At 50.0% G+C, this 13,466-nt stretch overlaps 1 protein-coding gene across 1 annotated transcript in view; it reads left to right on the forward strand.

Moving 5' to 3' along the window:
* Positions 1 to 373: 373 nt before the first annotated feature.
* The window catches only part of map3k22 (mitogen-activated protein kinase kinase kinase 22), a 44,779-nt gene continuing 31,686 nt past the window's right edge, over positions 374 to 13,466 (forward strand). Inside the window, exons 1-3 of the mRNA XM_056584486.1 lie at positions 374 to 779; positions 7,265 to 7,344; positions 8,266 to 8,310. Coding sequence (XP_056440461.1) covers positions 7,326 to 7,344; positions 8,266 to 8,310 — 64 coding nt within the window. The 5' untranslated portion in view covers positions 374 to 779; positions 7,265 to 7,325. The remainder of the gene's footprint in view (positions 780 to 7,264; positions 7,345 to 8,265; positions 8,311 to 13,466) is intronic.

Below are 13,466 nucleotides of genomic sequence, written 5' to 3' on the forward strand. Positions count from 1 at the left end.
TGCATCCTTTTTAATATTCAAATATGTTCGCGTATTTCCCCTGGATATCCTCAAAACTGCATTACAGTGGTTTGCTGTGAGCGTGCGCATTAGGCACTAGGGAGTGGGCTGCTGGGCTCATTCAGCGACAAAATTTCAACTGATTCAGATTCAAAGGACTCAAAAGATTGGGATCTTTTTAGTGATTCACTCAAATGACTATGAATCTTCTAAGTGAATCGAAATTCCCATCACTACTTGGGAGTAGCAGAGCCCACCTTTATACAGTGCTTTACCCAGCAGGGGGCAGCAGACCCCACCTTTACGCAGTGCTATGCAGGGCGCAGTGACGGCGTCACCGCTTCCTGAGTGTCACGTTGCTGCTGACGTCAGAAGCTCCACGGAAAACCTCGGAGGTCTCGACTGTAGGGAGACGAGACGGACGCTGACGGGAGAGGAAAACTTTATTCTAAACACGTTGTCTGCAATTAATAGTGACTGATGAACACGCCGGACCCTGTGGATTATGTGCACACTGAGTGGAGTAAATCATCTGATGAGTTATGAGTGCAAGTTCTGAAGAATTTGTAGGCCTATGTTGCAATTTATGCGCTCCATAACTGAGCGTATTTTCCGGATATTGTAGGCTACTGTTTCGAGAATATTTTTTCCCCTTGCATTTATCGGGTCTTCAACAAAATCAACGGCTCCTTTTCGATAATTTCGGGATTTTCTCAGTAGAAAAACAAACTATCCCTCAACTCGCGTTTGTTAAAGAAAATGAAGAGAGGAATAACCTGGTAAGTGTGTATTTCATGATCTTTAATTATTGTGATATTTAGAATAGCATTATGTTAAGGCAGTGCAAATATAAGCATTTTTTTAGTGGGACCAAAGTATTAGACTGTGTTGATGTCCTGTTCCCTAAGTTGCAGAAGGCTGCCTGCACTGAGGCTGATCAAATGGGCCTTAAAGCGCATCCTAGACCATCAACTAGGAAGAGTTGACCAGAATTCCCTTAATAAAATAGAATTTATGTTATGCATTATTGGCTACTACAATGTAATATCTTATGCTAGATGTTATAGAGCAGTTTTCTTATATATCTGTTTTCTTTATTGGTTTTTACATGGAAATTATGTTACTTTACTGAAGCGGGGGAATCCCTCCCGAGGAGGACGAGGTGAACCCAGTGTGCATCAGAGCAGGAACACAACCGGAGATGCTTTCACAATCATTGTTGTTTTTCAGAAAAAGCATTTGTGGTTTGGTTTGTCGTCATTACTGTGTGATTTTTGTTTTGTTGAAACATCTGTTGAGCGTCTTCACTCATTGTCCTGCAGGGTTTAAAATCAAGCCTTGAAAGCAGGTCTTACTAAGCCTACCTTTTAGGCCCAACAACTCTATCTTCTCAAAACACACCAGAGACACACTCCGAGCCTTTGGGAGAGCGTTTAACGAGGAGGAGGTCATCATCACCACAGGAGAACGACCCATCAGCACAAACCTGTTCCTCTGAGACGCTCTGGGGGGGCATGGGGTTGCTGGAGAGACTAGGGGTTGAAGTCAAAGTGTCAAAACGCTAAGCCCTGCCCCTGCATCAAAGCAGAACAGTCCAGTCTGAGGTGATACCACTGTTGGGTCTCCCAGGATATAGACCTCACCTCACTCATCTCCACACACACACACACACACACACACACACACACACACACACACACACACACACACACACACACACACACACACACACACACACACACACACACAGACTTCTTTCTGCACACACACGCAAGGCTTTGTGCCCACACACAAACACACACACACAACCACACACACACACGTCTCTCTGCAGTGCTCACACAGCCTTGTGTGTTAGAGAGACGTCTCTGCTGTGTGTTGCTGGGTTGATATCTTCCCCAAATGCCGAAAATATGTCTCACTTAACAGAGTACCAGTCCCAAGGAAAACAGCTACATCTGAAGCCATTCAACACAAAACCCCTCCTCACTTTAAGACCAGCTTGGGTTTCTCTCCATATGTTTAACGTTGCCCTGACTTCACTCCGTTCATGCAGGCGAGATTTCAACAAGGTGTTGCAATCTCTCTCTCTCTCTCTCTCTCTCTCTCTCTCTCTCTCTCTCTCTCTTTCTTTCTTTCTTTCTTTCTTTCTTTCTTTCTTTCTTTCTCTCTCTCTCTCTCTCTCTCTCTCTCTCTCTCTCTCTCTCTCTCTCTCTCTCTCTCTCTCTCTCTCTCTCTCTCTCTCTCTCTCTCTCTCTCTCTCTCTTCCCCGCCCACACATGGAAACGTGGTAGTCATGGTCATGATATAATTTGTCTTAATGTCGCTGCATGTCTACCAGCTCCACCAATAATCCTGCGGTGTCTGGATTTAGACTCAAAATAATCGTGTTCCTCCAGCCCTCCTCGCCCCTGATAAACCTCTGAGGAAATGTTTGGGAGAGAATCACCACGGCGACAGCCTTATTTAAAAAAAATGTGTGTGTGTGTCCATTCAAACTGTGTGTGTGCACTTTGTGTAGAGCTCCCTTCCTTCTGTATCTCAGAAGCGGCCCTCCACCCTCGCCAAGGAACCAGCCCACTGGCAGCATGAGGCCTGGGGGTCATAGGTGGAGTGACTCACGCAGCACGGTGTGTTGTGGCGCTGGTGTTTACGTTCCTAGGCAGCGCCGGCCTTAGCAGGGTGTGAGGAGCGTTCTCTCCAGATAGCAGCTCTCTGAAAGGCTGTTCCAGTCTCTTCTCTTTGACTCTGTGAGGAGAGCCGTGACCGCAGACAGAACACAACACAGGCCTGAAGCCTAACAAACCACCAGACCAGAGCAGCACAACATCCTTATTTCATCATATCTGTGTTTCCAGCCCAATAAATGAGCCTCTTCCTGGTCACCCTTTCCACCAGGCCAGGCCCCTGGGCTGACCCTTTTGAAGCCCCTCAACATAAAGCGTAGTCACCTCCCCAGGGTGTCCGTCCCCAACCACATTATCACAGTAACGTCTGCAATAGTTCCCCATGTCGGCCCTCTGCTGTGAAGCCGCTTCCTTTCACTCCCACTGAAACCCCTTCAGAACCCTTCAGAACCCTTGGGTTCTCTGTACGCCCTGCGTTGTGACACCTGGCGGAGGGACGGAGGAGGGAAGTGCCTCCTCCCCAGACCCCTCCAGCTGCTCCACACGCGTCTCCCCAAAAGGGACTCTGTACCTCTGGCTATAGGGAGGAGCACGAGGGGGTCGAGGAGGAGGTGAGGGAGGAGAGGGTGGAGGAGGGGGAGGAGAAGCAGGCAGATAATTTATGCTGCTGGTCCTTGGGTCTCTGGCGACCACCTCTAACGACGGAGTCACCCAGAGTGTTTTGATGTTGTGCTTTCAACCGAGGACATCGTGAGATCCCGACGAGAGGCTGAATATGGTCGGACCCCCTCGGAGTATACCGAGTTCAGTGATGACGCAACAAAAAGTGCTGCGCCCGCAAAGAGATTTATTTTCGTTGTATTTCTTTGTACCATGTTGGTCATTTTAATTTCAATTTTAAATGCTCTTACACACTTGATTGCATTGCATTGCAAGGTCTTGCTGTGTGTGCAATATAATGTAAAGTTGTGTTCGAGCTGGTTTGCTAATGTAGCTAACAATAAACAAAGACTAGCCAATTTCATGGCGAAATCACAAAGACGAACGGGAACGCCATAAGTGCTCCGAGACCGGAAATTACGTCACAACTCAGAAAGCTTGTGTCCGAGGCATCTGGATCTCACCATTGCGCGCGCACACACACACATACACATACACATACACATACTCACTCACTCACTCATACTCACGCACACTTACTCACAATCACACATGCATGCACACACTTTGAGACTCAATATACATCTCTGTGTCTGTCACCCTTATCTATCAGACTCTCACAAACACACACACACACACACACACACACACACACACACACACACACACACACACACACACACACACACACACACCAACCCTCTCCTCCACCGTATCTTTAGTAGAAGTTTGCTCATTTCCCAGCATCCCCCAGTTCCCGGACTCCAGGCTAGGGGGAAGCGGAGTGTGTATTCCTTAGTGTTTAGTCCTGGCTCCATTCAGTGGCTGCCTCCCCCCCCCCCCCGGTTGCCGGGCGACGGGGGAACCACAGGGGGCTTCTTGAGTCCTCTGTCCAGACGGCTCTCTGGTTGATATGTCATCAGCTGGTGGCCACTGGCCAGTGATGTCAGAGGTCATGTGTCATCATACGGGCCAATTGGGTGGTTGTTTTGTTGTTGTGGGTATGAGTGTCTAAATCATTGGCAGTAATTCATGTTCCTTCACTGAGTATTTCACACTGCAGTACGTTGGGGATGTCTACCGGGACATTTCCCAGTCTGTTGTATTTGGAGCCTTGATTGGTCAGAAGGCCTCTGTGGGCTGCTGTAGTGGATCTGCCCTGATGATGATGATGATGATGATGATGATGATGATGATGATGATGATGATGATGATGGGGAGGGGATGGAAAGTCCTTGTTGTGAAATGTTCTTCCAGTGAGGGCAGCCAAGCGAAGGCTTTCTCTCTTGGTCTCTGCAGCGATGATGTCAGACATGTGGTCACAATCCTTACTTGGGCACTTCCTCCTCCTCCTCCTCCTCCTCCTCCTCCTCCTCCTCCTCCTCCTCCTCCTCCTCCTCCTCCTCCTCCTCCAGCCTGGCCCCAGAAGAAGGAGAATTACCCTGAAAGTCCCCCCCCACCCTCCTCCACCACCAGTTTCCTTAGTAAAAGACGTAATAACAAAGCAGGAAGTGTGTGTGTGTGTTTTGTGTGTGTGTTTGCACCTCTTGTACCCCTTGGCTCTCTCCCTCCTTCCCTCTCCCTCCGTCCCTCTCCCTCTGTCCCTCTCCCTCCCTCCGTCTCTCTCCCTCCCGTCCCTCTCTCCCTCCGTCTCTCTCCCTCCGTCGCTCTCCCTCCCGTTCCTCTCTCCCTCCTTTTCTCTCCCTCTGTCCCTCTTCCTCCCTCTCTCTCACTCCGTCGTTCTCCCTCCCTCTCCCTCCCTCCGTCTCTCTCTCCCTCCCGTCCCTCTCTCCCTCCGTCTCTCTCCCTCCGTCCCTCTCTCCCTCCGTCTCTCTCCCTCCCTCTCTCTCCCTCCCGTCCCTCTCTCCCTCCGTCTCTCTCCCTCCGTCGCTCTCCCTCCCGTCCCTCTCTCCCTCCTTCTCTCTCCCTCCGTCGCTCTCCCTCCCGTCCGTCTCTCCCTCCGTCTCTCTCCCTCCGTCTCTCTCCCTCCGTCGCTCTCCCTCCCGTCCCTCTCTCCCTCCGTCTCTCTCCCTCCGTCTCTCTCCCTCCGTCGCTCTCCCTCTGTCCCTCTTCCTCCCTCTCTCTCCCTCCCGTCCCTCTCTCCCTCCATCTCTCTCCCTCCGTCCCTCTCTCCCTCCCGTCCCTCTCTCCCTCCCGTCCCTCTCTCCCTCCGTCTCTCTCCCTCCGTCGCTCTCCCTCCCGTTCCTCTCTCCCTCCTTTTCTCTCCCTCTGTCCCTCTTCCTCCCTCTCTCTCCCTCCTGTTCAACGTACCGCAGACATTCCCTCCTCAGTTTCCTGTTGTCCATCATCCATGCAGACCAACAAGCGGCAGGTTTTCATGAGGCTTATAGGGATTCCGTATGGAAACATGAAACAGACTCAGAGTTCAGTGTTCGGTGGTGAAATCTTGAAGTGCTAGCGTTAGCATGTGTAGCTCAGATGTAGCTCAGAAGTAGCATCACCCTGAGTCTCTTTCTCCCATTGCATCCCCCCCCTCTGGGCCGGTCCTCTTATCGGCGCTCTCTTCCTCTGTGAGGAAACATCCCCACAGAGGGAGGAGATAGCAGCAGCAGCGTGGTCGTTAGCAGACCCTTCCCCTGGGGGGCCTCCTCAAAGCCGGGGACGGTGGGGTGCTCTGGGCCGGCCGTCAGTGAGCGTCGGCCACCTGGCTCCACGCTCGGCCGAGGAGAGGCTAGACAGATGGGCATCTCTGGTGAGCTGGCTGCCAGACAGGCCCGGGTCTGTGGATCTGAGTGTGGGTTTCAGAGTGCGTGTGAGAGGGAGAGAGGGGTTGTGTGTATGGGAGAGAAAGGGAGAGGGTGTGTGTGTGTGTGTGTGTGTACTGGTGTGTCTGCAGGCGTGTACGTATGTACACTCTCTCAGCCAAGCACTGTGCACGGCCGTCTGCTCGGCGGTCGGCTGCTCTTGTCTTGGTCCTCTTCTTCTGTGGTGAGCGGCTCTGTCTTCGGCTCAGTCTGTCTCCCTCCTGAGCTCTATCGTCCTCATCCCTGCTCTTGCCAGTGGAAACCCTCCAATCCAATGAACATGGATTCAATGGATTGAGGTCCGAATTAGATCCAGAGATCTATTGCAGAGTTAGCCAGACAACGCTAGCTTCGACTCCACTGTTTTAGTCCTAGTACCTGGGAAATGCACTTTAGCATCCCAGCAGAAGTGCAATAGGGCGTTCATAAAGGAGGTAACATTATGATATAAATGTTCAATAAACAAGTGTAATAAAGGGCTGGTGTGGAATACAGCAGCTACCAAAATAGCCAGTAAACACCCAGGAATGCAGAGCAGGGATAGGCGCACTGCTGGGGAATCAGAACTGTCCATGTTCATTAGGGAAGTAGATGTTATGGGTTTTAAAGAGCCCCTCTGTCCAGGGCTCGCCGTTACAGGACGGTAAGGAGCAGGGGGAGCTGGATCTACAGGTAGGCCGTCATGGGACGGTGGCGGCTCAAACGCCGACAGCCAAAGTGACAAGCTGACAGCCAAATAGAAAAGGTAATTAGTTTTCATCGGCGCAAAGAGACTTTCACAACGAGGTTGACCAGCTGATTGCGGCTCACTGGCTTCTTACTGCTGTGTGGACATCGCTATTCACCTGTTGCTCTGGTTCAGGCACGCAGGAGGCTGTCTCTTCCTGACTTCCTCGTGCATACAGTGTTTACCTGGTGATGTGCGCTGAGACACACACCTATTGTTCTATTTTCTCAAGGACACACACGTGCTTATGCAATAGTCAGGGCTGGTGATGTTGCCTAAGAGTGCAGCTCAGCGAAGAGGCAGGTTAGAAGTTAGGTATGTGGTTAACCATTCATGGTCGTACATGTGCCCTTAGTAGTTCACAGAGGAACAGACATTCCTGGGATGGTTTCTGCGTGACATAGCTGTGTGACCAGTTTTGGGCGTCCATTTTGGAATAAACTGCGAGTTATGAATGGTTCTGTTTTGTGCTCTCTGTCTCTCAGGCTGAAGACTTAACCAGGAGGAGCTGAGCTCTGTGCTCCGGTCCAACAGAACCACTTCCTGATGATGACAGTAAACATGGGTAAGTAACGGGACACACGCACTCTCTCACACATACTCTCTCACTCACACACAATCTCACTCTCACACACACACTCTCACTCACACCACACACATTTGTGTATCTGTATATTTTCAAAGTTTTACCTCTTTGGAATACCATGTCTAACACACATGCAAACACACACACACACACACACACACACACACACACACACACACACACACACACACACACACACATACACATACACATACACATACACACACACACACACACACACACACTCACAAACATACACACTTCCTCCAGCAGGAACACTATGCAGGCACAGCTTTCAAGTGTGAGAAAAATAAATGTGTGTCAAAGAGAGGGAGGGAGGGAGGGAGGGAGGGAGGGAGGGAGGGGGAGAGAGGGAGGGAGAGATAGGAAATGTGTTGATGGAGACATTAACAGTTCTAGAGTCACCAGATGGTGCGGTTTGTAGCAAGTTGTTATGTTATTTCTTAATACGTTAGTGTCTCTTGTAGGGGTCTTGCGTAATAAAGAGACTACGCTGATATTCCTGAATTAAAATCATTCAGGTCATTATGAAGCAGCTTATCTATTCATATTCATCCATTTCAACCTTGAGCACTAACACAAACACACACTAGTTTACCCACATAGTGTGTGTGTGTGTGTTTGTGTGTGTGTGTGTGTGTGTGTGTGTGTGTGTGTGTGTGTGTGTGTGTGTGTGTGTGTGTGTGTGTGTGTGTGTGTGTGTGTGTGTGTGTGTGTGTGTGTGTGTGTGTGTGTGTGTCTGCATGTACGTACTTCATCCTGCATGTCTTTATTGTTGTCATTTATTTATTTGAAAAACCAAAAGAAAGTAAAAACGTTATTATTCATCCTGCTCCCTCATGTGGTTTCTGGTTGTTTCACTCTGGACTCCGGTTACAGATGAAGGCCTCCAGACTGGACCTGGGCAGCACAGGAATACACAAGGTACCCCCCCCCCCCCCCTCTCTCTCTCTCTCCCTCCCTCTCTCTAACTCCACTGTAAACATAGCTTGATTGACCCGATCTCATGACATAAAGGCTGTACCACTCACATGGAGATCAGGAGCAGGTTCTCTAGAGATACTTGAGGATTTCCAGGGAAAGGCTTTCAAGGTAAGCCCAGCACAGCTCCTTTCACATTCAAACAAGGGCCTTTATTTATGGTGACCATCTTTAATTCCCAAACTAACTTTTGGGGATTACATATCAAACCTATTTCCTCAATGGGACGGCTTTGTATCTGAAGATCACAAGCGTAGCAGTTAGAAACCCCTCCTCCTAAACACATCAAACAAGGGGTCTGGATAGACCAGTGTTGTTTTCGTCAGGCAAGACGAAAACGAAAATGACGTCGTCAGACCCCTTTTTTCCATGACGAAAATGAGACTAAGACGAACGTCACCAAAGCCATATAAAGACTAAAATGTGACGAAAAATGTAGACATTTTCGTCAGACGAGAACTAGACGAGACTAAATTGTTAGTGAGAGCATGTGAGCGGAGCGGGTGGTGGAGCGGGTGGTGGAGCGGAGCGGAAGAAATACGTTGGAGCGGGTTGGAGCGCAGAGCGGTTTTAAATTCAAAGGCCGGAGCGGGGATTTCACTCCGCTCCAGTCCGCTCCGATTTTAACTGCTTCTAGCGGCTTACATGTAGGTGGTTCACGTAGAATAGAATGGGTTTCAATGGGAGCATCCAAGCAACCTGATTGGATAAAACGCGTCACGTGAGACCCTTCCACCCCCCCCCCCCCCCCCCCCGCAACACTGGCTCGTGTGCTCGCGCGCAGCTGCGCCTGCACGCACACGGCACACACACACACTCATACACTACAGAGAGAGGCTGGTGGACAAGTTTTCGTCGGACTAAAACTAGACTAAAACCTTTTGAGTTTTCGTCAGACTAAAACTAGACTAAAACTTTCAAAGATAGAAATGACTAAAATGGGACTAAAACTAAGAAGCATTTCGTCAAAAAGACTAAGACTAAAACTAAATCTAAAATGCCTGCCAAAAACAACACTGGGATAGACCTGGGGCCGCCTCAGGACCTAGGCTGACCCCCTGAAAGGTCTGGAGAGACTCAGCCTCAGGAGGACTAGATATGAGGGCCCAGGTTATGTGGCTAGTTGTGAGGGCCCGGTTCTGTTGCTAGGTGTGAGGGCCCGGGTTCTGTTGCTAGGTGTGAGGGCCCGGGTTCTGTTGCTAGGTGTGAGGGCCCGGGTTCTGTTGCTAGCAAGGCAAGGCACCAGCTAAAGCAGTCAAACAAACACACACACACTCTAACCCTGAAATCGACATTGTTCAACCTGAGCTGGCACTACCTGCTTGCAAACCAGCAACTTTACACACAGCATGACGTCAGCACTCTTCACTCAGAACACTTTAGCAACGCCCAGCCCGAGCCTTTATAAACCTCAGCTAGCTGGTGGTGATTATATCAACCACAGTGTGAGCTCTTGTGGCTTTTGCTCACAAGCTTGGAGCGTGACAAGCATTGCCTTCCTCATTCCCCTGGAAACATTGGCCGCCCTGTAGCCCCGCCCAGTTTAGAGGTTGAGCTTGGTTCTGGAACTAGCACTAGTGTTGTACTTCTGCCTTTTAGGGCAAAACACGACCGCCCTCCGTCACCCCCAACACTTCTCCTTTTGCTTCTAGTTCACTCTCATGTGTGTCTCCTGGCCTCAGTGAAACGGCCTTCTCTGATTGGCCCGGCCAATCAGATGCAACGCGGAACAACGCATTGGTGACGGAGGCTTTGTGTTTTTGTTTAGACATTCACAGAAGGACTGAGAAAAGGCGGAGACAAAGGCAGTGTTACAGAGAGGTGACCTCAGTGTAGAGTAACCCTGTCCTGTCTGGGGGCTGCAAGCACATAGGACACACACACATGATAGGACACACATGCACATAAAACACACACACGTAGGACACAGAAACATAGGAAACGCATTCACATACGACACACACACATAGGAGAAACACAAATAGGACACACATTCACATAAGACTCACACGCGTAGGACAAACACAAATGGGACAAAAATGCAAATAAGACCCACGCACATAGGACACACACATAAGACACACATTCGGGCTCCCTAGGTGAGCCAGAACGAGATCTTGGCGGAAATAACCCTTATTAAACATACTTTTATGAACACGACACAAAGGTAAGGTCAGACCGGCTGGAAATCTCAACTTATCCAGACGCTGGACAGCCCTCCGGCCCTCACCTGTTCCTCCTGTCTCCCCTCTGGTCCTCACCTGGTCCTCCTGTCTCCCCTCTGGTCCTCACCTGGTCCTCCTGTCTCCCCTCTAGTCCTCACCTGGTCCTCATGTCTCCCCTCTGGTCCTCACCTGGTCCTCCTGTCTCCCCTCTGGTCCTCACCTGGTCCTCCTGTCTCCCGTCTGCCCTCTGGCCCCTCCCCATCTGCCCTCTGGCCCCTCCCAATCTGCCCTCTGGCCCCTCCCAATCTGCCCTCTGGCCCCTCCCCAGGAAAGATACATAGTAGGTTTTGGAAACTTTGAACATTTGGGCAAAACAAAAAGTTTCCAAAAATATAAAAACGATGATTAAAAAAAGACCTATCCTGCCGGCCTGAAGCCTGCCTTACCTTGAATGCACAAGGTGTGTCCCACAGGTGTGTTGGGCCTTGGCCAGTGTGTAGGTAGCTGTCTGGAGGCTGTCTGTGCGTGTGCAATTTGGACTTTGTGTGTGTGTGTGTGTGAGACAGCCTAGGTCTATATGGACTGTATGGATGCATATGACGGTTAAGAATAGACCCATAAAGCAGGTACTTATGGTCCAAACCACATTAGTTGGAGACAGTAGTAGGATGTTATGTGTTTTCTTGCCAGTACCCAGGGACACCTAGGCTCTGAGGCCTCGTACCCAGCGGGAGGTCCTGCCAGGGGGGGTTCCACTGCTCCTCACTGCTCCTCACTGCTCCTCACTGCTCCTTACCGCTACTCAACGCTCCTCACTGCTCCTCACTGCTCCTCACTGCTCCTTACCGCTACTCAACGCTCCTCACTGCTCCTCACTGCTCCTCACTGCTCCTTACCGCTACTCAACGCTCCTCACTGCTCCTCACTGCTCCTCACTGCTCCTCACTGCTCCTTACCGCTACTCAAAGCTCCTCACTGCTCCTCACTGCTCCTCACTGCTCCTCACTGCTCTTCACTGCTCCTCACTGCTCCTCATCCTCAATGCTCCTCACTGCTCCTCATCCTCACAGCTCCTAACTGCTCCTCACCTCCGTCCAGCCTGCTGAGGCTCAGAGCTGTCAGGCTTCACTCCACAGGCCACGCCCCTTCACTCAACAGACCACGCCCCATCATCCCACATGTCATGCCCCTTAACTCCACAGGCCACGCCCCTTCTGTGCTGATGTGAACGCAGATAGGCTTGACTTCTGATGTGTGTTGTGTTTGTGCTGACGTCAGAGTGATTCCCCTTCGGCTCATCGGTTTATCTTATCGGAGGAATACAGAGACCAGATGAGTGTTGTAATACCCTTCTGTTCAGAGCTATTGCGGTAGAGTCGCACACATCCACACATCATGCAGCAGCTGTTGCTCGAGGGAGGCGGGGAACCAGCAGCCAGCAGTGCTACTCAGACCTGTTGGCTTTGCATCGCCATTATCTGACAGTGATACAGACTGCTGCTAATCTGTTTACCTTTCTCTCCTATTACCGGGTGCAGCCATCTACCGCCACTAGACAGGCTCTTCTATATACGCTCTATGTATGCTCTTCTATGTATGCTCTTCTATATATTCTTCCATCTACACCCTTCTATAAACACTCTTCTATTTACGCTCTACTGTATATATTCTTCTATATACGCTCTTCTATATATGCTGTTTTAAATATTAGTTATATTGCAAAAGGCATAATTTACTAAAGAGCCCTTTAGCAAACGCGTTAATCCAAAGCCACGTTCAGTGAGTGTTCAGGAACGTCTGGCTGGGGGGTAAGCAGGGGTCAGAGGGGTCAGGAGGGGTCAGTAGGCTCATCCTGGTCTCAGGTTCTCATTAAGGAGCTGTCAACAGAGCACATGTGCTCACAAACAGACAATCCTAAAGCATAAGGAGAGTGAGTCCTATTGCGGTTTGTCCGCCTCAGACACAAACGCTGTGTGTGTGTGTGTCTCTACGGAGTGCGGGGTCAACGGCCTCTCCTCCATATTGTAATCACTGCAGTCAGATAATTGGACCTATTAGAGGCGCTACATATGGTAATGCCTGACAGGCTCATCTGCATGATTGCTGCTCTTATCAACCAGGGACAAGGAAGAGTGCATGTGTGTGTGTACACGTGTGTGTACATGGCGTTGTATACGTGTGTGTGTGTATATCTGTGTACATGTGTGTGTACACATTACAGAGAGACAGAGAGGGTGTGTGTTTAGACCCAGGCAAGTGCACAATAGAGTGTACATGTGGGATAGAGAGAGTTTGAACAATAGAAGGGGAGGGAGAGAAAGGGGGACGACAGAGAGAGGGAGATCGAGTGAATGATCGGGCAGAGAGAAAGAAGGATGAATAGAGATGGAGAGAGGGAGGAGGAAGGAATGGAGGAAGGGAGAGAGAGATGGTGAAGGGGTGAGAGAGGGTGCAGCATGTGCTTCCTGCTCTGGCTTCACCTTGACCTCGGCAGTCCATGAATCTTTAAAGCTGTCATAATTTAAAAGGCTAACCTATTGGACCAAGGAGACCAGGTTATTTATTTCCAACACAGCGATGACTGCGGTCCAGCACAGAGAGGCCAGCGTGAAGACCAGCTGGGCTGAGTTTCCTCTAAACGTGCAAATCTCTCTTTAGTTAGGATAAAAGTAAAGCTGTCCCCTTATGATCAAGGGAAAGCAAATTTAATCCCAACAACTATTTTCTCAGAGTCGCTGTGTTGATATAAAGTAAAATATTTTTCGCCCATTCCCTTTGAAGTGTCTAATGATTGCGTGGTGGGACACACACACACACACACACACACACACACACACACACACACACACACACACACACACACACACACACACACACACACACACACACACACACACACACAGACAACCCCTGTACACACACACACACACACAC

The sequence above is a fragment of the Gadus chalcogrammus genome, chromosome 23 (genome assembly GCF_026213295.1).
Source record: "Gadus chalcogrammus isolate NIFS_2021 chromosome 23, NIFS_Gcha_1.0, whole genome shotgun sequence".
NCBI classification, from domain to species: domain Eukaryota; kingdom Metazoa; phylum Chordata; class Actinopteri; order Gadiformes; family Gadidae; genus Gadus; species Gadus chalcogrammus.